The sequence below is a fragment of the Ornithodoros turicata genome, chromosome 1, assembly GCF_037126465.1.
Source record: "Ornithodoros turicata isolate Travis chromosome 1, ASM3712646v1, whole genome shotgun sequence".
In the NCBI taxonomy this organism is placed as follows: Eukaryota; Metazoa; Arthropoda; class Arachnida; order Ixodida; family Argasidae; genus Ornithodoros; species Ornithodoros turicata.
The window spans coordinates 214618431-214644656 of record NC_088201.1 but is presented as its reverse complement, the minus strand read 5'-3'; the positions used below and the strand labels follow the sequence as shown (position 1 = coordinate 214644656).

Sequence of the window (26226 nt, the reverse complement as noted above, 5' to 3'; positions counted from 1 at the left end):
CGCGTGTGTACCGGTTGGTAGTACTTTGTAGGAGAGAGGTCGCTATGCAGCAGTCCGCTTGTCCAGCACTGGAAGTCATTCGGGAATGAGCAGATGATGCTGAATGCAAGGCACGGATGAGAGTCGTGGCAGCGGGTCTGGACAGTTGAGGTTGCGGGTACCGCCGTGCCACGGAACTACCGTACCGGTCGGATAGGCAGCAGTAGAGGGGCTTCCAGGCTGCGCGGCAGCGTGCCATCGGTGCTGGATATGCGAGAAGGTTGCCAAATTTGGGATGGTAAAAGGGCCGAATTACATCGAACTTGATGTTCATAGTTCGGGTCACCAAATGTAGAAGAGGTGGTGTCCCTCTACATGAGTCCCGACCGGCGATGATGGTATGCCACGGAGAGGCGATGACGGAGGCCTATCTCCATGGCCGCGCCGGTGGAACTGAGGCAGGTGCTCCAGGCGCGTGGCCATCTTTGTCGTTGTCCACCGGCCGCTACAGTTGTATCTGAAAAATGACTACGTCACAGGGGAGCACCTGTGGATAAAGCAAGTGGTAGGGCGAAAAAAAAATGTATGTCTTCCGTTGGCTAGAGTTCGTGTCAAAGGACCATTTGACGAACCGCACACGAAAGCTGCAGTTTCGCATAATCTGTCAAAGTCCTATCTATGCATCTTTTCTAACCGATCCGATGAACTGCGCAGGCAAAAAGGTCGTGTCATGGACAGGATGTAGTGTTCGCTTTGACTCAAGCGAGAGTTCCGGAACTTGCGTCTAAGCTGAAATGCGATGTAGCTACGCAGATAACCGTGGGCTCTACCACCATAAACCCACAGAAAGGCGCAGTAGAGGCACACGAACAGCGTAGACAAGCAGAAGGTGAAGAATGTAGACCTAACAGCTTTGAAGAGCGTGATGCTCAGTGCGAGCAGGACAATATTCTAACTCCTGAAGCTTCGAGGTGAGGTAAAGCCATCTGAGAAACGAAGTGACGTTAGTCGTGGTAAATGAAGGATGTTCAGAGCTAAAAGGAAAACATCGCCCTGTGTCCTACTGCCGCTATTTTGGACCAAAATTGACAGACTCTGTTAACTCAAGCTCCTCTTCAGAAGGCTGCTGAAAAAGAGTTAAAAGAGTGCTCCAGCTCTGCTGAAAAAGAGCCGGTGGGAAAAGCTCTGTCGACTACTCTACGCTTGAGGGCAATGAGGGTAGCGTCCTCAGCGTTCAGTTGGAGGATTCACAAGTGTACCGCAATGTAACACATTTGGGCAGAATGGGTACGGATGTTTGCGGTACTACTAATAAAGATGAATCGGCAAACAGGGCTGCAAAGGAATCGAGCAATCAGATTTGCTTGATAAGATCAGTGTCTCTAGCTGGACCGAAAGATAGTGAATCTTGGAGAGTAGTCGCAAAGCTGGATCCTGCAGCAAGGCTCCCTCCGTCCAGAGAGCCGTTCTAGAGCAGTGCATGTTTTCTCTGGAAGGTCTAAAATTAGGCTAGATGCGTCTAGTTGCCTTCGGCGGTTCAGCCGTCATTCAACCTTTGTGGACAAAACTATAATGCTTTGTTTCCAACGGAAGGTTGGAAAAAGAGAAAAAGGGGTAGGCCAGCCGATACTCCTGTGGCTAGTGCTTTAACTACACAATAATGTGTATTACAGAAACTTGGTTCGATGAGTCTATTTCTACCTTAGATTACTTTACTCCAGCCCACACATTGTTCCGCCTTTATCTTGATTATTCTTTTGCTGGCCAACGATATGGCGGATATGTACTGATCGCCGTTCATGCATCCATAAGAACACGCCGTAGACATGATTTAGAGACGTACGATGAGTGTGTCGGGGTTCAAGTTCACTCCCGTCATGGCCCGAACATCCTTGTATGTAATTACTACTTTCCATTGGTGCTTTCAGGCATATACATTTGTAACCTTCAGGGTATGCTAGACTTCTCGAAATTTCGTGTGCACGTATACGGGGACCAGCTCCCGTGGCATAGTGGTCAGAATGATCGCTTTCCGCGCCGAGACTGGGAGGTGACGCGGGTTCGAATCCTGACACCCGCTGTGCTGTCTAAGGTTTTCCCTGGGTTTCCCGAAGACTTTCTAGATCAATATTGGCACAGTTCCCCTCGAAGTCGGCCCAGGACGCATACTAACCACCCTGTCCCCCACTCCTTGCTGCTGTTCTCTCTCCATCTGTCCACGTCTGTACGCCGCTCATGACCACAGTTGCTTCGCGCCGCTAGCACGGCATTTAAAAAAAAAACGTATACGGGAATTTTAATATATCAAGAATTGACTGGGATACTGTCGATTTGTCCAGTTCCTGCGCTAACACATCCTCGAAGGCTAAACTTTGATCAATTTTGCCCATCTTAATGGTCTCAAACAGTTCAGCCGTATTTGTAATAGTGCTGTAACTGTCCTCGACCATGATCTTGTTATCTCACCAATTTTGGGTGTGGTGAGGCGGTACAGCCACTGTCGCGTATTGAGAAATTTCACGTGCCTTTTGTTCTTTCTTTTTTATTCCCGCCTTCGTGCGTTCCATTCACTAGTCAGTCCTGGTTTTCTTTTCCATGTGGAATTATTTAAACATCTATAAATTACATTCATGAGCCTCTGTGTTCAGTGAAACATTTGTTGAATCGACGGTAAACAAACTCACTGACATTGTCGTAAGCGGTACGGAGGCTTTCGTTCCCAATCGTATATCTCGTCCTTCTAAATACCCTCAATGGTTTTCCAGGGAACTTAAATATCAATTACGCCAGAAACTTTACTGTCATCATTTAAGACGAAAATTAGTGAGTTTCAACAGGGATTTATAAGCGGGAGGTCGGCAGAGACCAATCTGTGTACATTCATACAGGGTGTAGCTCCTTTTGTATTTAATTGTGGCCAAGTGGATACAGTTTATTATGATATGTCAAAAGCGTTCGACAAGGTGCGCCATCTATTGTTGTTATATAAGCTCTCGGACTACGGCTTATCTTCTGCATATTGCGAATGGTTCGAAAGTTACCTCTGTGATCGGTTGAATCATGCTCGTGTCTCCGGTTGTTTCTCTGATTGTTCTTCGTCCTTTAGTGGTGTACCCTAGGGAAGCAATCTAGGACCTTATTGTTTTCTATTTTAGTAAAAGCTATTGTGTTCAACGAAGTGCTCCAATATCTTAATTTATGCTGGTGATATTAAAATTTCTCGGCACGTTAGTTGCCTTGGTGATTGCGCACGATTACAACTTGATGTTCTGTCAATTTCACAATAATGGTGGTGGCTATGGTGAAAGGGCTTGCCGTATTCACAATGGCGTTTAGCGAACGGTCCTTGTTTAAACCAATAGAAGACATAGGTGATTTCTTTTTCTCGAAACATGATCCGCAGTGTTAATACTACCAACTCACTCATGTCACTATACCTAGTGTGGATGTGATACATGACCTTGGCGTACTCTTAGAAAAAGCTGTACGGTTTTGTCAGCATGTGTGCTCTATTTCTAATGCTTCCCTGCGTGTCCTTGGTTTCATATTAAGGATTGTGATTTCCGGGAACCTATTTGTTTCATTAGGTTGTGTACATCTTTGATGTGCAGTTGGTTGGAATCGTCTTCAGTTATATGTGGAATTCTTGGCTCAGGCTTCTTCTACTGAGAGAGTGCACAAGAAGTTTATTGCTATCTTGTATGATAAATAGTTTGAACGTGCTTGTTTTTTTTATAATTATGTGACTGTACTTCATATGATTAACATGTCTGCTTTGTCTTCAAGAAGGACACTTCGAGACTTTTTCTTTTTTATGTAAATTAATTCATAACGTTATTGATTCTCCCATTCAATGTTTGTTTTGATGCGCCAAGTAAATACACGTGTTCCTGTCACACTTTTTACCTTTCTGTGCATTTGAATTCTGGCCCTTTGCATTGTATTTAACGTAAATATAATGAATCCTCCCGTGACAGTAGGATTGATATTTTTTCGACCTGTCTTGTTTTTCAACGTGGATTATCTAGCTTGGTGCATTAGGCACTTGGTTCATGATCCTTGATTTTTGTTCTTACATTACTGTAAGCTGTATTTGAATTTTCACAGCGCACTATCTAGTAGGGTTTTCCGTTTTCCGTTCCTCTTAAATAAATAAAGGTAAATAAATACCGCCCTTGTTTGGTAACTGTAACATGCGCTTTTAGTGTTCATAATTTAAGTGTCGTGTATGCTCAGAAAGGAGCTAGTGTCCCTTCTAACCTCACATGAATTTAGAGTATCTTGTTGGGTTGGCATGCTGCTTGTCTACACTTGAACATTAGCACTCCTTTGCGTTTTAAAACGCGCCTTTTTACGCACTTAGAATTTGCGGTATTAAGTGCATAGCATGGCAGTTCATGTTCGGTGTCCCTCGCTTTATTTTTTGTCGGAAACAAAGTCGTTGTTGAGTAAGGCTACTGATCGCTGGCTAGTGTATGTAGCTCACTATCCTAGTAATTGGAGAGCTTCTGTTTCTTCCTAGCGGGATACTGTCCTCTGCTCTCCTAGTATTTATTCACACAGAATGCAAGAAGCATTACAGAATTGTTTCTCTGCTATGACTATAGCCTATCAACTGAGTAGAAACGAAAGTGCGCTTTACTTACAAAATGTCATCCCTGTGTGTTGTATTGCAGAATGCTGTTTTAAAAACGATTAGTGTGTAAAGTTGATGTGAGGCAAATGGGGAAATCGTTCCAATCATGATATGTGGGAGGAACAAAGAGATCAGTGTTAGGTTTAACGTGGGAATTCTGTTACTTCTACCTCTTCCTTTTTTTTTCATTGTGTTTAGTAGTAGAGGTGCGGGAGGTGCATGTGGTAGGATGAAGGACATTAGTGTGCCGTGAATGTTTGTGGTGCGTATCCTATGAAAAAAGCACAGGCGTGAAATTCTCTGGTGCACGGTGATAATAGGTGGCACTAGCCATCAAAAGTAAAAACATATACTTGCTTCACCAACGACTTTGCTGACTCTTCCATTTTACAAATATCTTGTGATTGGAACTATCTGTTGAATATCTTAGTACGAATTTTCTCAAAAATAATGTCAAAGTCATATTTATGATTATATGACACCGGCACGGTTATTTTGCAACCAAGCATGTTGTTTTTTGCAACAATTTTAGGCCACACCTGTAATGACAAACACCCTGTAACGTCATTGCGTCTTCACTTCACACTGTCATTCCATACAAAATCATCAATATCTATCAAGATGTAAATCAATATACGTGCTATCTATACATGAGTGATTTAAGGTCTTTATGACCAGTATAAGACGTTAAGATCTTCCCTCGCCTTTATTGGGAAGTGCTCAGCCAGCAGTATAAAGGTCATCTTTACTAGCGCCGCCATACTGAATGTGCAATGTGTGCAGTGGAGTGTGCATGTGGAGCTGCATTTCAATGTTAACAGGTGTTGTACTACATGAAAGATGAAAGTCACTGAAAAGGTTAGCCAGCTGTAGGAGTCGAACCCACATCTTCTGGATTGCCGGTCCAGGGCTCTACCAATTGAGCTAAGCTAACACGCCTTCTCAGCGACTTCCAAGGGTGCGTCATCTGAAGGGACAAACCAGCCACACTCTCTCACTCATCCTCCTTTCACTCTTACATTTTTGCTCACTCATACACACACTCATACGACGGGATCGACGCAGGCGGCAACTGTTGAACATGAGAGAACTGATGTTCTCAGGCTGGAACATCATAGAAGGGACAAATACATACAAAGCCTCAATTTGCCTAAGAAATTAACGATGAAAGATGAAAGTCACTGAAAAGGTTAGCCAGCTGTAGGAGTCGAACCCACATCTTCTGGATTGCCGGTCCAGGGCTAACCTTTTCAGTGACTTTCATCTTTCATCGTTAATTTCTTAGGCAAATCGAGCCTTTATATGTATTTCTCCCTTCTATGTTCCTCCAGCCTCAGAACATCAGTTCTCTCATGTTCAACAGTTGCCGCCTGCGTCGATCCCGTCGTATGAATGTGTGTATGAGTGAGCAAAAATGTAAGAGTGAAAGGAGGATGAGTGAGAGAGAGTGGCTGGTTTGTCCCTTCAGATGACGCACCCTGGAATTCGCTGAGTAGGCGTGTTAGCTTAGCTCAATTGGTAGAGCCCTGGACCGGCAATCCACAAGCTGTGGGTTCGACTCCTACAGCTGGCTAACCTTTTCAGTGACTTTCATCTTTCATCGTTAATTTCTTAGGCAAATTGAGGCTTTGTACGTATTTGTCCCTTCTATGTTGTTCCAGCCTCAGAACATCAGTTCTCTCATGTTCAACAGTTGCCGCCTGCGTCGATCCCGTCGTATGAATGTGTGTATGAGTGAACAAAAATGTAAGAGTGAAAGGAGGATGAGTGAGAGAGAGTGGCTGGTTTGTTACTTCAGATGACGCACCCTGGAAGTCGCCGAGAAGGCGTGTTAGCTTAGCTCAATTGGTAGAGCCCTGGACCGGCAATCCAGAAGATGTGGGTTCGACTCCTACAGCTGCCTAACCTTTTCAGTGACTTTCATCTTTCATGGTTAATTTCTTAGGCAAATTGAGGCTTTGTATGTATTTGTCCCTTCTATGTTGTTCCAGCCTCAGAACATCAGTTCTCTCATGTTCAACAGTTGCCGCCTGCGTCGACCCCGTCGTATGAATGTGTGTATGAGTGAACAAAAATGTAAGAGTGAAAGGAGGATGAGTGAGAGAGAGTGGCTGGTTTGTTACTTCAGATGACGCACCCTGGAAGTCGGTGAGAAGGCGTGCTAGCTTAGCTCAATTGATAGAGCCCTGGACCGGCAATCCAGAAGATGTGGGTTCGACTCCTACAGCTGGCTAACCTTTTCAGTGACTTTCATCTTTCATCGTTAATTTCTTAGGCAAATTGAGGATTTGTATGTATTTGTCCCTTCTATGTTGTTCCAGCCTCAGAACATCAGTTCTCTCATGTTCAACAGTTGCCGCCTGCGTCGATCCCGTCGTATGAATGTGTGTATGAGTGAACAAAAATGTAAGAGTGAAAGGAGGATGAGTGAGAGAGAGTGGCTGGTTTGTTACTTCAGATGACGCACCCTGGAAGTCGCCGAGAAGGCGTGTTAGCTTAGCTCAATTGGTAGAGCCCTGGACCGGCAATCCAGAAGATGTGGGTTCGACTCCTACAGCTGCCTAACCTTTTCAGTGACTTTCATCTTTCATGGTTAATTTCTTAGGCAAATTGAGGCTTTGTATGTATTTGTCCCTTCTATGTTGTTCCAGCCTCAGAACATCAGTTCTCTCATGTTCAACAGTTGCCGCCTGCGTCGATCCCGTCGTATGAAAGTGTGTATGAGTGAGCAAAAATGTAAGAGTGAAAGGAGGATGAGTGAGAGAGAGTGCCTGGTTTGTCCCTTCAGATGACGCACCCTGGAAGTCGCTGAGAAGGCGTGTTAGCTTAATTCAATTGGTAGAGCCCTGGACCGGCAATCCAGAAGATGTGGGTTCGACTCCTACAGCTGGCTAACCTTTTCAGTGACTTTCATCTTTCATCGTTAATATCTTAGGCAAATTGAGGCTTTGTATGTATTTGTCCCTTCTATGTTGTTCCAGCCTCAGAACATCAGTTCTCTCATGTTCAACAGTTGCCGCCTGCGTCGATCCCGTCGTATGAATGTGTGTATGAGTGAACAAAAATGTAAGAGTGAAAGGAGGATGAGTGAGAGAGAGTGGCTGGTTTGTTACTTCAGATGACGCACCCTGGAAGTCGCCGAGAAGGCGTGTTAGCTTAGCTCAATTGGTAGAGCCCTGGACCGGCAATCCAGAAGATGTGGGTTCGACTCCTACAGCTGCCTAACCTTTTCAGTGACTTTCATCTTTCATGGTTAATTTCTTAGGCAAATTGAGGCTTTGTATGTATTTGTCCCTTCTATGTTGTTCCAGCCTCAGAACATCACTTCTCTCATGTTCAACAGTTGCCGCCTGCGTCGACCCCGTCGTATGAATGTGTGTATGAGTGAACAAAAATGTAAGAGTGAAAGGAGGATGAGTGAGAGAGAGTGGCTGGTTTGTTACTTCAGATGACGCACCCTGGAAGTCGGTGAGAAGGCGTGCTAGCTTAGCTCAATTGATAGAGCCCTGGACCGGCAATCCAGAAGATGTGGGTTCGACTCCTACAGCTGGCTAACCTTTTCAGTGACTTTCATCTTTCATCGTTAATTTCTTAGGCAAATTGAGGATTTGTATGTATTTGTCCCTTCTATGTTGTTCCAGCCTCAGAACATCAGTTCTCTCATGTTCAACAGTTGCCGCCTGCGTCGATCCCGTCGTATGAAAGTGTGTATGAGTGAGCAAAAATGTAAGAGTGAAAGGAGGATGAGTGAGAGAGAGTGGCTGGTTTGTCCCTTCAGATGACGCACCCTGGAAGTCGCTGAGAAGGCGTGTTAGCTTAATTCAATTGGTAGAGCCCTGGACCGGCAATCCAGAAGATGTGGGTTCGACTCCTACAGCTGGCTAACCTTTTCAGTGACTTTCATCTTTCATCGTTAATTTCTTAGGCAAATTGAGGCTTTGTATGTATTTGTCCCTTGTATGTTGTTCCAGCCTCAGAACATCAGTTCTCTCATGTTGTACTACATGTCCTATATTTTCTTTCTTACAGGAGTGCACCGTGTATCAGCTGCGTAGGTCTGCAGAGGTAGCAAGCTGAGGAACACAGCAACAACCTATAAAGAAGTCCTCGGGACTGCTTGGAAAGCAGCAGAAGTGTAAAGGACCGTTTTAATTGGTAAGCAGGTACACTTAATGTATGGGACACTGCAAATCTAAAATGTTGTTTTGATCGCTGCAGATCGAACAGAGTTTCAACCTTTCCAAACTTTCAACCAGACTTTCGGATTTTTTCACCCTTTCTCTGTATGTACAATTATGGTCGATACTGTGCTCTATGACTTCTGTCATACAATACTGCATGACTTGCAACTGCATTGAAGGAAGGCATACACAATTACATGTCCTACAGTACGGGAAGGATCTGGCAACATAGCTGCCGTTAAAATTCATGTAAATTTTACGGCTACATTTTTCGTACGACACCGTAATTTTAGCCGGTGAAAAACAGCATTCAGGCTACATCAAAATTATCGTAAATTTAACGGCATTACTTCTTCTAAAGTGACTGTTACTTTAACGGGAAAAGTCTGGCAACATAGCTGTCATTAGGAGATACGAAAATTCTACGGTATTTTTTTTTACAGTGTGGTTTCATCCTGATCCTGCGTTACGATGTAATTTCTGCATATCTGATTGGAGCGGAAAACTGTTCTTTGTCCCGAGAAGTGAAATGATCACGAAACGCATTTCTCACTGCATTCATTCTTCATGTGCATTAAGCATGAACTGCATTTCAAGAGGAGAAAGATACAAAATGCTTCCTGATATCCGTGTACAGGTTGGGACTGAAGTTTGCGGAACATGCGCGCACCGTACTTCTTCGGCGCGACAGCCTAGCGGCCGCCGGAAGCTGGTGTGTCCACTATTTCGGAGGGGCGGAAGGGTGCAGTGCTGGCAACACACAGCGGTAGCTTCCACTTCCCAGGCTCAGCCAAGCGACACCGGAACCACCACTGCGTGTCGCTGACAACGCTCACTTCACCACTCCGAGACAGTGAACTCACCCGCTTCCGGCAGTCGCTAGGGTGCGCACCGAAGTGAAAGAAACAGCACGTCGCTCGCGTGTTGCGTAAATGTTTGTCCCAACCTGTACAACCTAACTGCGGGTAAAATTCGACGTGTGTTCACTTCATTCATACTTGAGTGTTTATGCAGCCGTCGACGAATGACCAAAAATGACACGGCGCGTATCGCTTAGAGGCATAGTAATGTGCAACATATTTGAGAATCATAAGGCATTGAGAGATACAGACTGATAATAGTGAGCAGTATACCATGTGCTCTCGCAATGTCCCATGTTCAGTTTGTTAGGAAGATTTATTTGCAAGTACAGCTGTTCCAGATATTCAGAAACAGGAATACACACAATTACATCTCAAAGGAAGACGTTGCTTGCTCGTTATCTGCAGCTCCCCATGCAGAAAATAAAATATTTCTCACACCCCGAAGCTTCTGCTCGGCTGTCAACAAAAATAGTGCCCTCTCACCCCGGCATTTGCTCCGAAAACTGTCCCACGGATGGTGACATGAGATTTAAGCAAATCCACTTACTAGTTGGCTCAGACAGCGAGGCGTCAGGAGATGCGGTGACATGTGTGACGTTATCCTCAGGTGTATCCAATGCCCTGGTTTCGTGAGCTACTGTTGGCTGCAGTTCCGGATGAGCATCGATCGTAATGTGCTCCTCGTTTCCGCGTAGTTCTTCTGTGCTTGTGGCACTCTCGTTCTCCGATAATGTCTGTGATGCTGATAATATTAAAAAAGTGAAATCAATATATGCTCCCGATAAATTTAAGGACAGCAAAAGTATACAGTGTAACATCGCCCTTTAGAGTGACCTCGTTCTCTCTTCCTGCCTGCTCCAATACGCTAAAACGGTTTGTACTCGCGCAAGGGAGAGTGAAGAGCTTGTAGAAACCACTTAACCAAGTGTCTGTGCACTCACAAAGCAGAAATAAGGGGGCATTTGAAGATCGTCATGGATGTGCCTACGAAAGCGTGTGAGTCTCACCCTGAGAAGATACGGTCTTGTTTGTGAAAGTGAAGAAGGACTTGGCTTCACGGCCAGTAGGGAAGAGAGGAAGCCCGAGGAGCTGCGCCGCCAGCTATACAATTTGCATTCGCGTAACCGTAGGCCTTTTGCGCAAGTGTTCGTGCAAGTTCGTCGGCACAGACATGCCCCGAGATAACGGTTACAGGGTTTCCAACATGCGTTATGTTGTTCCGTCGAGTTATATTTTTAAGACTTACTATAGGCCTAGGCATCAGTAGGCGCACTAAGTCATCCACTGAGGCCACAAACAAAAATGAATTCACCGTCGTAACAAAACGCATTACCTATTAAGATTTTGTGAACTAAGGTTTCTTACATTCTGTGAAGATTCCAGCCATGATGATGATGATGAGAACAGTGGCCACAATTTCTAAGAGTAGAGACTGCAATGCAAAGACAGAGCAGAGAACAAAATAAAACATTTCACCTGCATCTCAGACTATCGAAAATGTCATACAATACTCTGTTCTGGGGGTTAAATTTATAAATCAGGGCGTAGTTTTTGAGCGTACAGGTGACATCTGCTTCAGTACGAGACGACACTAAAACAGCGGACACGATGAGGAACTCAAATTAACATAATGGAATATTTATGATGAAAGGTGGAAGTCACTCAAAAGGTTAGCCAGCTGTAGGACTCAACCCACATCTTCTGGATTACCGGTCCAGGGCTCTACCTACTGAGCTAAGCTAACACACCTTCCCAGCGACCTCAAGGGGTGCGCCATCTGAAGGGACAAGTCAACCACACTCTCTCATCCATCTTCCACTCGTACATTTTTCTCCCCCATACACACATTCATACGACGGGAATGACACCAGCGGCAACTGTTGAAGATGAGAGAACCGATGTTCTGAGGCTGGAACATATACAAGGGGTGTTCAAGTCAAACCTGGACTTTTCATTTTTCGCAAAAGTAAACTGAACTTACATGTGAGAAATTAGTTTTATTTTTCAACGTGATCTTGAGCTACACTAATGCACTTGTCCAAGCGTTTCAGGATGGCTTGGATGCCAGCAGCGTAGAAATCTTTACCGGCGCGTAGTAGCCATCATCGAACCGTATTCTTGACTTCGTTGACGCAGCTGAAGTGGTGGCCCCCAAGGAACGCCTTCAGTGGCCCGAAGAGATGGAAATCGATCGGGGCGAGGTCTGGAATTTGGAGGCTTTCGGTATGTCGAACGTAAAAAGGACATCCTCACCACTGGATCCCGGAAGCAAGTGCCAAAGAGCGGAGAGCTTGGACGAAGGTACAGACAAGCGGTTGGGGCACTATTACCTCTCGGGCGGAACAAGGCCGGAACTAGCGTTCGCGACTGCCTACATGAGCCAATTTAGCGACAATCCGAGCGAGGAGCACTGGAATGGAATAGAACACATCCTTCGCTACATGAAGCAAACAATCAATCATGGGCTGCTTTACCGCCGAAGCGGAAACAGCGTACAGGCTTTTTGCGACGCGGATTGGGTTGGAGACAAGACGGGCCGAAAGCCTTTCAGCGGATACGCAATCACGTTGGCAGGTTCTGCATTCTCATTGAGCTGCAAAAAGCAGCGAACTCCCGCCCTGTCAACGGTTGAAGCGGAATACATGGCGATGTGTCATGCAGCAAGGGAGGTGCTATAGCTTCAGCATTTCGCATAAGAAATGGGGTCCCAAGAATTCACACGGAAACCGCAAGTGTTGTTCGCCGACAAGCAGGCAGCAACCTCTCTTAGCAAAAACCAGGTGACATCAGAACGGAGAAAGCATACAGTATTGATAGCAAGGACGAGTAATTACTAATTTAGAGACTAAACAATTAGATGATGGCATATCTTATATCAATTTTATATCAAGTGTTTTTGTGAATCAAAGTTGAACAATATATCATTTTAGCGTCACTGACGGTCGGCTTGACGAGGACGTTGGCAATATACCAGGGTCTGCGTTAATGGCAGACTGGAATTTGTAGATAGGGTAATATTCCCGTTGTTGTCGTGACCGATCAGAAGCAAATTTTCATTGAAGAAGAACAATTTAAACTTCGTTAATTGAAGGGCTTGGTTAGCTGAAAAGGCGGGAAACTGGAAAATTTCTTTTTCTATTTTTTTCTTTTTTCTGTTCTTTTTTTCTTTCTTTCACGACTGATCGGTGGTTGTTCTAAAAGACGTTTTCGTCTGGCTTGGCAGGCGTTACACCGAATTAAGTAGACAACGTTAGAGGAGCTGTAGAATAGATGTGCTTTGATTTTGACGGAAAAGTTGGAGCGTGTGTTCTTAACTGATTGAGCCTTTAACTGATTGAGCATTGGTTTGTGATTCTGACACCTATGGCCGTTGCATGAATGGCAGCCAGTTGGTGAATCCTCTTGTTCTGTTACTTGAGAGCGAACTAAGCTATCATGTAAGCTGCCTTTAGTTGGTTAAGATTTCTTCCCATGACATCATCGCTTGAGCAGATTTTCTTGTATCGTAGAGCCTGGCAGCAGGGGATAGTCAGTTTTGTTTCTCGTGGGTGGCAACTGTTGAATAACAAATACTGCTGGGAATTCGTAGGCTCACGATAAAGATCACTAGTAAAACACCATCAGTTAGTTAATCTTACACACTGCACATCCAGGAAGTTACTTGTGGTTGCTGGACAGGAATGGGTGAACTTTATAGAGGGATGGGACAGGTTGAAATTACGTGTCAATTCTACCAGGTCGTCTTCTGAGTGTGGTCAGATCATAAATGTCACCAATATAGCGCTTGTAAGGAGAGTGCTTTAGTTCGCGTTCATTCGAGAACTTCTCTTCTAAAGCTCCCATGGACATTTACATAATTACGTGCCATTAGGATGTTCATAGCTGCCGTTGATTTGTAAGTATTGCTTGCCGTTGCATACGAAGTCCTTGTTTTTCAGAATCAATTTTAGTAGCGTGGACAGGACACATCGATCATATGGGGTTTTCGAGTATTTCGAAAAAGCAGCTTGTGCGGCCGAAATGCCGTCTTCGTGCGGGATATTAGTATAGAGGGATACTCTATACTAATACCCCACACCGGGCCATTCAGTTAACGAAGTTTCAATTTATCTTCTTCAATCAAACTTTGTTTCCAATTGATCAAGAGAACAACGGGAATCTTGCCTTATCTACAAATTCCAGTCCACCATTAACAGAAATATATATTGTTGGTATATTTCCAACAATAAGACTTTAACTGCTTAGATAAGGTACTGCTTCCTTTTTTTTTTCAGCTGGACTCATGACACTCTTCCGACCCCAAGAACGATCACATCACGCCTGGACTTTACACAACAACATTCCCGAGTTTGAGCTACTGACGACGGCCAGGCGGCGTGAACCCCGACTGTGACGTCATGCTACACACGTACAAAAGCTTCAAGACACCCTGCTAATTTATTAGTCCTGATGAAGGCCGCGCTTCCCCCGCAACGTTGATCATGCCCTCTCGGCACATTTCTGATAGCTTAAACTGTAATAAATCTAAGTCACCCCCTTTTTTACTTCCGCTACTTTCGTTGTTTGCCTTTCATTTCTTCATAACTGTATTTACTTCGCGGCCTTCTGATCTTTTATTCTTCTTGATATACTATATATACATATACATACAGACGCGGACATGTTTTAGAGAAGCTAGAAACACTATAGTTCATTTAATGGGCAGATATTAAAACTTAAATGAAAAAGGTCAATATTTCGGCAGTGGCACTGTCTTGGTCAGAATATATATATATTGCCACTTTGGGGTTGGGGGGCGTCGGGGGAAAATCAGGGAAGGTCAAAGCGTCGGTAGAGACATCGGCGATAGACATGGTTGGCCTCTCCGCAGTGGTAGCAAAGCGGCCTGAAGTCGGGAGTCCACCATGGTGCTACGTTCGCTAAGAAGCTTCGCAAAGTGCAAACGAAGAGGGATGAGCCTGACATCGGGACTGCTGGTCGACACGTTGTAACACCGACTGGCCTATGCACGGCAGTCATACTGGTGCGTGACATCGAGTATGCCGTCAACTTCGCCGTCCACCCGAACTGCAAACGGGATGTAATACGCGGAATTGACTTTCTTCTAGAAAATGAGGCAGTCATCGACTTCACCAACGGAGTAATTTCCTTAGAGACGACAGAAGGGGAAGACGACGATAACGCGTGGCTGATACGAATAACCCCGGAGAAGCGCGCAAACATGGACGTAACAGCCGTGACGACTCATCACGTCAACCTGCCTCCCTTGTCGTCAGCCCTTGTGACCGCCACGTGCGACAGAGCACTAACTGGCTGTTTATTGGCTGAAAGCAACGCGCAACTTCCCCTCGAACGAGGAATTCGGATAGCAAGAGGAAGAATTGTGTCCGTAAGAAACAGAATAGTCGAACTCCTGGTCACAAATTTTCGCCCGGCGCCACAGCGCCTCGCAAACGGCACGAAGACAGCCGTCATGGTAGACCAATACATCACTACGGCATGTTTGCCTGATGGACACTGCTCGCATCGCGGTCACCGCGGAACACGAGGCCGGACACTTCGACGTAAACCGTCAACTCAATACAACTGAAAAGCAAACACTTCTGCACTTCAACAATTTCAGTGACTGTTTGGCTGCATGGTGGAAAGTAAGACAAACGCCCATTGCGAAGCACCGCATCATCGTCGACGAAAACGCCCGTCCAATTCACCGCATGCCGTACCGGGTCTCCTGCAAAGAGCGAGAAACGATCCGAACGAAAGTAGAAGAGATGCTAAGAGATGACATTATCCAGCCTTCGACCAGTCTGTGGGCATCGGCGGTGGTATTAGTGAAGAAGAAGGACGGAACACTGAGGGTTCTGGGCGTCGACTACCGGAAACTCTGTGAGATAACAAAGAAGGACGACAACCCGTTACCGTGCATCGACGACACGCTCGATCGCCTTCAAAACGCTAAATTTTTCTCTTCCATGGACCTCAAGACAGGGTACTGCAAATCGAAGTCGACGAACGGAACCGTGAGAAGACTGCCTTCGTCACTCCGGATGGACTCTTCGAATTCAAGGTTATGCCTTTCGGCCTTCGCACAGCACCAGCGACGTTCCAGCGAGTTATGGATACAGTTCTCGCCGGGTTGAAGTGGCAAACCTGCCTCGTGTACCTCGACGATGTTGTCGTCTTCGCAAGAACTTTCGAAGAACATGTTGACAGGCTAAAGCAAATCCTCGAGGCTATCAGAACTGCAGGGCTGATGTTGAAGCCTCTGAAGTGTCGATTCGGCTACGAGGAACTCAGATTTCATGGCCATCTCGTAAGCAGCGACGGCGTACGCCCCGACCCCGAGAAGACAGTGGCCATCGCAAATTACCCAGTTCATTCTAACGTGAAAGACGTTCGAAGATTTCTTGGTCTTTGCGCCTGCTACCGTCGGTTCATTCCGAACTTTTCAAGAATTGCGTCACCCCTGAATGCCCTCACAAAGGACGAATCCACGTTTATCTGGAGTGAAGCTCAGCAACAGGCGTTTGATGAATTGAAGACGCGTCTACAGACCGCACCCGTGCTTGGCCACTTCGATCCAAACGCCGAAAGCGAGATACACACCGACGCAAGCAACGATGGTCTAGGAGCGGTGCTCGTTCAACTTCATGACGGCGTCGAACGTGTCATCGCTTACACAAGCAGAAGGCTAACCAAGGCAGAGAAGAACTATTCGACGATCGAAAAAGAGTGCCTTGCACTCATATGGGCCATCACGAAGTTGCGTCCCTACCAGTACGGACGGTCGTTCAAGGTGGTAACAGACCACCATTCTCTGTGCAGGCTGGCTAGTTAAAGGGACCTCTCAGGACGCCTAGCGACATGGAGCCTCTGATTACAGCAGTATGATGTAACCAACATGTACAAGTCAGGAAGAAAACACAACGACGCACCACTCCAGCGACTGGACAACGGTCACGAGGACGACGACGCCTTCCTCGGTCTAATGACCGCGAGTACCATGTCTCGCAAGCCGTACAACGACCCCGAATTGAAGACACTCGTCGACTATCTGCAGGGCCGCGCCGCCAATGTTCCTGCCATCTTCAGAAGATCACTCTCAAGTTTTTCCCTACGTAACGGTGTCCTCTACAAAGAAAACCACGCACCACAAGGCACTACGTGGTTTCACGTTGTGCCCGGAGAGATGCACCTCGAGATTCTTGAATCCTGCCACAACGAACCGTCATCAGGTCATTTGGGATACAGCCGGACACTGGCCAGTATAAGAGAAAAAGTACTACTGGCCAAAACTGGCCAAGACCGTCCACCACTACGTAAGGCGTGCCGGGAATGCCAACTATGAAAAACGCCGCCGGTACGACCTTCTGGATAACTTCAGCCAATCGCACCGCCGTCGGCGCCGTTCGAGCAGATTGGGATGGATCTTCTCGGGCCCTTCCCACGTTCGTCTTCCGGAAGTCGTTGGATAATCGTCGCCACCGACTGCCTGACACGTTATGCCGAGACTAAGGCACTTCCACATGGGACGGCAACAGAAGTGGCGAAGTTCTTCATCGAGAACATCGTACTACGGCACGGAGCTCCGACGGCCTTAATCATAGGGATTGGGAAACGGCACTTACAAGCAGGCTAACACAAGAAATCCTTCGACTCAGCCACACCGACTACCGCAGGACAACGGCGTACCATCCGCCGACATGATTCCGATGTACGTCGACGTCAAGCACCAGACATGGGACGAAATACTGCCTTACGTCACGTTCGCCTATAACACGGCTGTCCAGCAAACAACAGGATTCACACCGTTCCGCCTTCCGCACGGCCATGACGCATCGACTATGATGAAAGCGATGCTGCCCCACGACCCAGTGATGAGGAAAACGACGCTCTAGACTTCGCACAGCGAGCAGAAGAAGCCCGCAAGCTGGCCAGACTAGGCATTGGTCAACAGCAACGCGTCGATGAAAGAAGATACAATTTCACCGACGAGACGTACGCTTCAGTCCAGGCGACATAGTATGGGTTTGGACACCCATTCTACGACGCGACTTTAGCGAGAAGCTACTCAAGCGCTACTTCGATCCCTACAAATTACTTCGACGCATTGGAGACCTGGATTACGAAGTGGGACCCGAGGGCAGCACTTCCTCTCGACGACCCCCGAGGACTAAAATAGTTCACGTCGGTCGACTCAAGCCGTACTACAGCAGGTAGCGCTGAAGACTAGCCGGAAGGAGACAACATGACAAACAAAAAAAAAACCGGCATCGAGACGATACCACGTCTACGGTGGGGGCAATGCCACGAATCATCTTCGGGAAACTAACCAAGCAGGCGCAATACGGTACATCTCATCCCGGCGAGACTGGACGAGTCGAGACTGGGAGGTACCCGGGTTCGAATCCCGGTGCCGGCTGTGCTGTCTGGGGTTTTTCCTCAGACGCTTTCAGACATATGTCGGTACAGTTCCCTTAGAAGTCGGCCCAAGACGCACATTCCCCCAGGGCGTCAGTCGTGACGTTGCCCACCTACGTGTGACCGACAACCGGGAAGCCCTTTCACCATCACCACCACCGCCATCATCCCGGCGCGTGCTGAAGAAGAAGCAGGAAGCTTCCAGACACATCGCCTGCTCTCTGGCAAACGCACGTGCTGTTTCTAGACTTTTCGGCGCGACGCTTAAATGCTTGTGCGCTCCAGGCTAGAGCATTCATTCTTTGCACTCAGTTGTGTTCAGGGAGCTATCACTCTTGTGTTTTTGCTACCAAGTAGTTTAATAAACCGTTTGTTGTTTATTCGACGACTCGCCAGCCCATTTAGCTTCGTGACACTATATATATATATATATATATATATATATATATATATATATATATACATATAGTTGAAATAAATGGGAGACAGAAGACGAAAGTAGGGGAAGTAACAAAAAAGGGGTTTATTAAAACTTAAAAATCATAAAAGTGAGGGAGGATGTCTACGTTACGGCGGAAGCTCCGCCTTCTTCGGGACAAAAGAGCTAAATGAGCTAAATTTAGCTCTTTTGTCCCGAAGAAGGCGGAGCTTCCGCCGTAACGTAGACATCCTCCCTAACTTTTATGATTTTTAAGTTTTAATAAACCCCTTTTTTGTTACTTCCCCTACTTTCGTCTTCTGTCTCCCATTTATTTCAACTATAATTACGTAGCCGTCCGATCCAACTCCAACTTTTCAAGATATATATATATAAATTGCAGAAGATGAAAAATCAAACAGCCGCGACGTGGAATATTAGCGAAAGGGAAGGGGACACAGCGACGGATTTGAGTATTTTACTTAATTAAAACATTATTTAGGAAATGGGGAAGAGTCGACGTTTCGAAGGGAAGCTCCTACTTCTTCGGGACAAAAGAGGCAACAAGACTGTCCACGGCCTTTATGGATGCAGCTTGCTGACGTAATCTTGTGTATTCCCGCCACCTGACGTTCGTCGATGAGTCACGTTCTGGAAGGTTCGTTTGACGCTGTCCGGTGTGGTGTCATTGCACTGACGTTCCGGGATCTTCTGAAGTCAGCTGAAGGTCATCGTCTTTCTTCCAGAGACGTCGTTCATGGTAAAATCATTATCTGGGAGTCCGGGGTTTAGGTCATCGTGTCTGGGAGGCTTAGGTGGCCTCCTCGGGAAGTCGTCGTTTGAGGTGTAGTTGTTCTCGTGGCCCTGTTTCTTCATCAATAGTCCATGTAAGGCGAAGTCATCTATCGGTTTTTTTCGTAGCATTGTCCGTAGTGCGGGGATGTGCTCCAGCCATATCTGAAACAGAAGAAGAACAGGGCGAGACGGAGGATAGCTAATTGTTTAAGTTTCTAACTGTTGACAGTAGACCGGACGGCAATCAATGAAGATCCCTGTGTACTGTCAACAGTTAGGAACTTAAAGTGTTAGGTATCGCCGCATAGCTCCCTCTGTGTTCACTTAAACAAACTATTATGTAACCGCCACCTATTGTACATTTTTGTAAAAAAAATATAGATATCCAACATGGCGCAGCCGACTGCCACGTAACTGTGCAGTGCGAAAACCACCCGGTTTTCCAAGCAACCCCGACATCATCGCCGCAACGAAAACGCCACCACAAGAAGTTTGATGTGTATTGCAACGTGACCAAAACGTTTTTCTCGCTCGTTCGCCCGCCCGCAACGCTCACCACTTGACAGCAACGTATGTACCTTCTTTGTCACGATGCATCGCAACAGACTCTCATTCGTGAACCCATATTTCTGCCATGGAACCCGCCATCAGGGACATTAGCATATTGCAAGCACTGTCGAAGTCAGCGCTCCAAGAACAGCTAAAACAACGTAAACTCCAGACATCAGGGAACAAAAGTACTCTCGTTTCCCGCCTTTTGGCCGCCATAGAGCAATCCGCACAAGCGTCGCCCGCGGAGGACGGGTCCATTTCTGCGCGCCGGGGGAGGGGGGGGACGAGAAAACTGACACCATGACTCACGCGCCGCAGCTAGCGACTCTTGAGGGGCTTACTGCCGTTGTTTCTCAGTTAGCTATCACCGTACAACAACTCGCCGAGGTGCAATGCAAACCAATACAAGTCACCTCAACTCCTGACACCGCTGCAGCCCTGCCCAAGTTTTCTGGGGAAAAACTTGACGACCCGGAAACATGGACCAACGAGGTCGAGCGCGTCGCAGCACAAGCAAATTGGTCGCCGAACCTTACACTTTTGAACGCAGTTTCAAGACTCTCTGGGCTTGCTGCTAACTGGCAAAAAACGTGCGGAAAACAACACAGCGACTGGGCGGTGTGGAAATCTGCTTTCCTCGAACGTTTCAAGCGCCGCCTTTCAATGGAGGATTTTATCGACATTCAAGCGAAGAGGACGCTCAGACGCAATGAGACAATTGTACAATACATTTTTGAGAAGGACGCATTACTAGAAATGTCGCCACACCCGCTCACAGCTGAGGAACGCATATCCATGATAATTGGAGACATTAAGGACAACGTGTGGGCAATCCCCCTTGCGTCCCACACGTATTCATCTGTAACACAACTCGTTGACCGAGCAGCTTCACTGGACTCAATTCGGCAAGTTGATCAACAAGAAAGCAAGCCAGAGATTACACGCAATCAAAATCGTCCGCAGCCATCACGTTCCAGCCAAACGACGCACGCACCGTATCTACAGAAGTATAATCCTACTTTTGGCGATCGCCCTGAAAATCTTTCTTGTTGGAGATGCGGCAAAAGAGGACACATTTCCTACCAGTGCCATCTTCCAGCTCCGCAGCCAGGCACTGCAATAGTCGCAACGCCAGACATACAAAGAGAATCTCCACGACACCCGCCACAGCGTTACAACAAAGACAGAGACGACACACACGACATCAACAGCAGCAATCAGCAGTCCAAGACACCACCGCAGTCAAAGACGGCTTTTCAGCGTCAGCCACACCGCGAAACAAAAGAGACTTCGAAGCAACCAAACTCCAACGTAGTGAACTGTGTTTTCGCAGACTGTGCTCATATGCCGATTGTGAACGCCATCATCAACGGCTCAACGACTATCGATGCTCTCTGTGACCCTGGATCACAAGTGACACTGATTCGTGAATGCATGGCCCCATCAGAAATCCCTATACATGAGCGGCAGAATGGGCCATTGGAAACAGCCGGAGGCAACACTACGCCATCGGGATGGATAACGCTCCGCATCAAGGTCGGAAACATTGACTACGTCATGCCACGTGTCGGACTGTGTAAAAAACTACCTGTCGCGCTTATTCTAGGAAACGACTGGAAGTCGTTTGTTCACGCCCGCTACATCTTTGAACCAGACGGCAGTTTGTGTATATCCACGCCATCGTCGATACAGGAATACCAGTGTATCAAGCCCGCCTCGCTTAGCATCAACTGTGTCTTCCAACCGGAGAATTTCAGCCGCACACATGACGTCAGCGACAATCCACCCTACAGCATTTCGTCTTTTGCTCCTAGCAAAGCCAACGCAATTTCATCGTCTCAGGATTGTTCACCTCAACCGACTTCACACATCGAGCAAACTACACATATGGACATGTCTATTCGTAACAAAGTTTCCATTTCAAAGTCTCTGTCAAGTGAACAAGAGGAGCAAGTAGGTTCGCTAGTCGACGAATTTGCGGACATTTTCTCACTAACGACAAACGTAGGCTACTGTCCATATGTCGAGCTGGACATCAACCTCTCCCACGATCGACCAGTTCGATGCCAACCGTATCGCCTATCACAACCTGACCGCCAGTTCTCCTCTGACCAAGTGAACATCTGGAGACAGCAAGGCATCTGTCGTCCTTCGACATCTGCTTATGCATCACCAGCCTTCATCGTAGAACAACCATTTCACGAAACCACTCCGAGACGTCTAGTTGTTGACTACTCCCGCACCATAAATCCAATCACCATTGCTGACCCACAGCCCGTGGACTGCATGGATGACGTACTCTCAACAATCGCTGGATGCCGCTTTATGTCTAACATGGACATCAAAAGCGCCTTCTTCACCACCAAAGTCAAAGAAGAAGATGTGCACAAAACCGCCTTCGTCACACAGGACCATCATGATGAATTCTTACGAATGCCTTTTGGATTAAAGAACGGTCCACCAACTATGACGAGAGCTATAAAAATGGCTTATGCACGCCTCCGCAAGTTGGGAGTTGTAACCTATGTAGACGACATCGCCTGTGCGCACGACAGTTTTGAACAGCACATCCACTGCCTCCGTGAGATTTTCCTCGCTACTCGTACCATGGGTTTCACCCTCTCACCAGGCAAATGTATATTTGCATCGTCAACCATAAACCTGCTAGGAAGGGTCATCACGCCCGAGGGCATTCTTCCAGACTCAGAGCGTGCCGCAGCGGTCAGTCGTTACTCAACACTGACATCTCTTCCTGAACTACGAAGTTTTCTGGGATTCGCCAACACATTCCGAAAGCACATCGAACACTTCGCAACAATCGCCAAGCCGCTCACTGAGCTTCTCAAAACGAAAGGCCGCAAAACAAATGAAAGCGATGACTTGACTACACAGCCTCACATCGTCCTCGACGCAAAACAACAAAGTGCCTTCGACACACTCAAGGCAATGATCACATCGCCGCCGTTGCTTGCATTCTTCAAGCAAGGATGCCCAACTTTTGTCGAGACAGACGCTTCACACAAAGGACTCGGAGCTTGCTTGTCGCAAACCCAGGGAAACGCAAGACGCGTCATCGAGTACGCGAGCAGATCACTCAAGGACCCGGAACAGAGGTACCACATAAACGAGCTAGAGTGTACGGCAGTTCACTGGGCCGTCACGGACAAGTTTCGTTTGTATCTACACGGACACAAGTTCACACTCCTCACTGACAACTTCACGATCGCTTACGTTGTCAACAAAGCAAAAATCAACCGCAAGTTTGCCCGCTACACCGTAGACCTTGCAGCGTTTGAGTTCACTGCCGTACACAGAGCAGGAAAGGAAAACGTCATTGCAGATCACCTGTCCCGCTTCCCGCAACCACAGACAGCCTGCCTTGCAGTGATTGTCTCTCAAGACTCAGAACTCATCCGCGCTCAGCAGGCAGACGAATACTGTCGCCAGATTTTTGAAAAGCTGAGCAAACAGCCTGACACTCACCATTTGAGACAAGTGCACGATTCTTTCAACGTCTCTGAATCAGTGCTGCTTCACGTCACAAACCTCGAAGGGCACAAGAAACAGCAAATTGTAGTTCCATTTGCATTACGCTCAACAGTCCTACGACTTTGCCACGACGACGCTGGCCACCTCAGCGACGCAAAAACGCTCGAAAGAGTGCGTTCCAAGTACTGGTGGTCCAGTGTAAGACAAGATGTCCGTGCGTACACCCGTGGGTGCGATCTGTGCCAACGCACAAATCGCCGAACGACACTCGCTAGCGGTAAACTTGGAGGTCTTCCAATTCCGCACACACCGTGGGAATGTGTGTCCGGTGATCACATCGTTTCCTTGCCGAAGACTGACGCCGGGAATACCCACCTTTTTGTGCAAATTGACCACGCTACGAGATATTTGCTCGCACGAGCCACGTGCTCTCTTTCTTCAGCATCCGTAATCGACATAATCGAGGAGGACATCACATCTACGTTTCGGACCTCCATGTGTCTACATATCAGACAATGGACCTGCTTTTGTTTCATGCTCAGCTGAGCAGTTCTTCAATAAGTACGGCATTCAGCACCGTTTATCACCACCATATACGCCACAAGCCAATGGACTAGTGGAAAGGGCCAATGCCACACTCGTAACAATGCTCAAGAAACTGTCCTACTCCAACCCAAAGGCATGGGACAAAGCTCTCCCTCACGCGCTCTTAGCCATCAACACTGCAGTTCAGAGCTCTACTGGCCTTTCTCCCTTTTACTTACTTCACGGCTACCAACCGCGACTTCCACAAGAGCTTTCTTTTGGAACTCTGACTTCAGATGAAACACGTGAAAACCAACTCGACCTGAAGTTGCCCGTGCAACCGCATCAGTCAATTTGGAGAAAGCACACAACGCAAGCAAAGCAAGGTTCGCCGCACGCCGTGTTGACAGAAAGTTCAGTGCCGGCGACCTTGTCCTCTACGATTGGCCTCAAGCTTCCGATCACAAGTTGACACCAATCTTTAAAGGCCCATACAAGGTACTGAGACATATCGGGACTGTTTGGTACGAAATATCGAAGCCAACTGCAAACCAGGCCAATCCCACTACTAAGGTAGTCCACGTACAATTTTTAAAGCCCTTCCACGACCAACCACAAATGAACATTTCACCCGACCTTTTTCCAGAAGTGAACTGACCGAAATCATCGCTGGTCAAGTCTTGTGTGTGCGTGTATATGCCTGTTTTGTTACAAAAAAAAAATACTTGACAAGCTCGATTATCTTTTTGGGGGGCATGTGTTAGGTATCGCCGCATAGCTCCCTCTGTGTTCACTTAAACAAACTATTATGTAACCGCCACCTATTGTACATTTTTGTAAAAAAAAAAATATAGATATCCAACAAAAGAACTACCTATCCTCCGTATCGCCCTGTCATTCTTCTCCTGATGTGTCACGTGCCCACCTTTTTAAATTTCCTGCCACTCGTTAGCTTGTAACGACCGTAACGACGATGGAACGAAGAAGACCCCTCGTTTACCAACTCCGAACGATGCGCAGCTACCCAGAGCTGACGAGCGACAAACACGGCGAAACACGTGTCCTCTGGCACTGTCGGATCGTTCCATGAGCATATGTTTCTCTGCGTGCAGCCATAGAAGTCATCTTAATCTGTAATTTTTAATTTCAGATACGTCTAGTGTTATTTACTTGTTTTTTTAATGGCTTTTTCCCCTTCATTATAATTCACTTGCTTGCACTGTGGCATGGAGGAGTGCATACTCACCCTCCCAGGTGTATATCGCTCACTGAGCGACCCCTGGTTTGCCAATTCCGAACGATGCGCAGCCACCCAGAGCTGACGAGCCGCAAACACGGCGAAACACGTGTCCTCTGGTGCTGTCGCATCGTTCCATGAGTATCTGTCTCTCTGCGTGCAGCCATAGAAGCCATCTTAATCTGTAACTTTTCAATTTCAAATACGACTAGTGTCATTTACTTGTTTCTTTAATGGCTTTTTTCCCCTTCATTATAATTCACTGGCTTGCACTGTGGCATTAAGGAGTGCTCAGTCACCCTCCCAAGTGTATATCGCTCGCTGGACGACCCCTGGTTTGCCAATCCCGAACGATCCGCACCTACCCAGAGCTGACGAGCCGCAAACACGGCGAAACACGTGTCCTCTGGTGCTATCGCGTCGTTCCATGAGTATCTGTTTCTCTGTGTGCAGCCATAGAAGCCATCTTAATCTGTTTTTTTTTTAGTTTCAAATACGTCTAGTGTCATTTACTTGTTTCTTTAATGGCTTCTTTCCCCTTCATTATAATTCACTGGCTTGCACTGTGGCATTGAGGAGCATTGCGATTAGCCAGCATTTAGTTGTCCAACTGCCCTTCCGAATGCCGTGATTGTTATGTTACCCTTACTGGCTTCGTTCTGAATGTTTGTGAAAGCGGTTACCTTGCACGCGGACTGATATATCTGTCGCGTAATTACGGCTGTATGTGTGTTTGTGTTTTCTTCTACTATTTGTATGTGTCTATCGGGTATGCTCGGCCCAGGTTTACGCTGGGTAATAAAACCCTATTAACACGTGTCCTCTGGTGTTGTCGCATAGTTATATGAGTATATGTTTCTCTGCGTGCAGCCATAGAAGCCATCTTAATCTGTAATGTTTAATTTCAAATACGTCTTGTGTCATTTACTTGTTTCTTTAATGGCTTTCCCCCCTTCGTTATAATTCACTGGCTTGCACTGTGGCATGGAGGAAAGCTCAGTCACCCTCTCAGGTGTATATCGCTCGCTGAGCGACCTCTGGTTTGCCAATTCCGAACGATGCGCAGCTACCCAGAGCTGATGAGCCGCAAACACGGCGAAACACATGTCCTCTGGTGCTATCGCATCGTT

General features: G+C 46.9%; 3 protein-coding genes across 7 annotated transcripts in view; 2 read left to right on the top strand and 1 right to left on the bottom strand.

Moving 5' to 3' along the window:
• The window catches only part of LOC135379041 (uncharacterized), a 297822-nt gene that overhangs the window by 267319 nt on the left and 4277 nt on the right, over positions 1 to 26226 (bottom strand). For all 5 annotated transcript variants that reach the window (XM_064612291.1, XM_064612293.1, XM_064612294.1 and 2 more), the window contains 2 exons: positions 11025 to 11091; positions 10207 to 10401 (listed from right to left, as the gene is read on the bottom strand). In XM_064612291.1, the coding sequence (XP_064468361.1) occupies positions 10207 to 10401; positions 11025 to 11046 (217 nt within the window). In that variant the 5' untranslated portion in view covers positions 11047 to 11091. The remainder of the gene's footprint in view (positions 1 to 10206; positions 10402 to 11024; positions 11092 to 26226) is intronic.
• Positions 11840 to 12337, top strand: LOC135394453 (uncharacterized). The gene has a single exon (XM_064625189.1). It carries the CDS (start codon positions 11840 to 11842, stop codon positions 12335 to 12337), a length of 498 nt encoding a protein of 165 aa, XP_064481259.1.
• On the top strand, positions 20146 to 24331 carry LOC135394440 (uncharacterized). Its single transcript, XM_064625183.1, has 2 exons — positions 20146 to 23560; positions 23877 to 24331. The coding sequence occupies exons 1-2, from the start codon at positions 20146 to 20148 to the stop codon at positions 24329 to 24331; spliced, it is 3870 nt and encodes a 1289-aa protein (XP_064481253.1).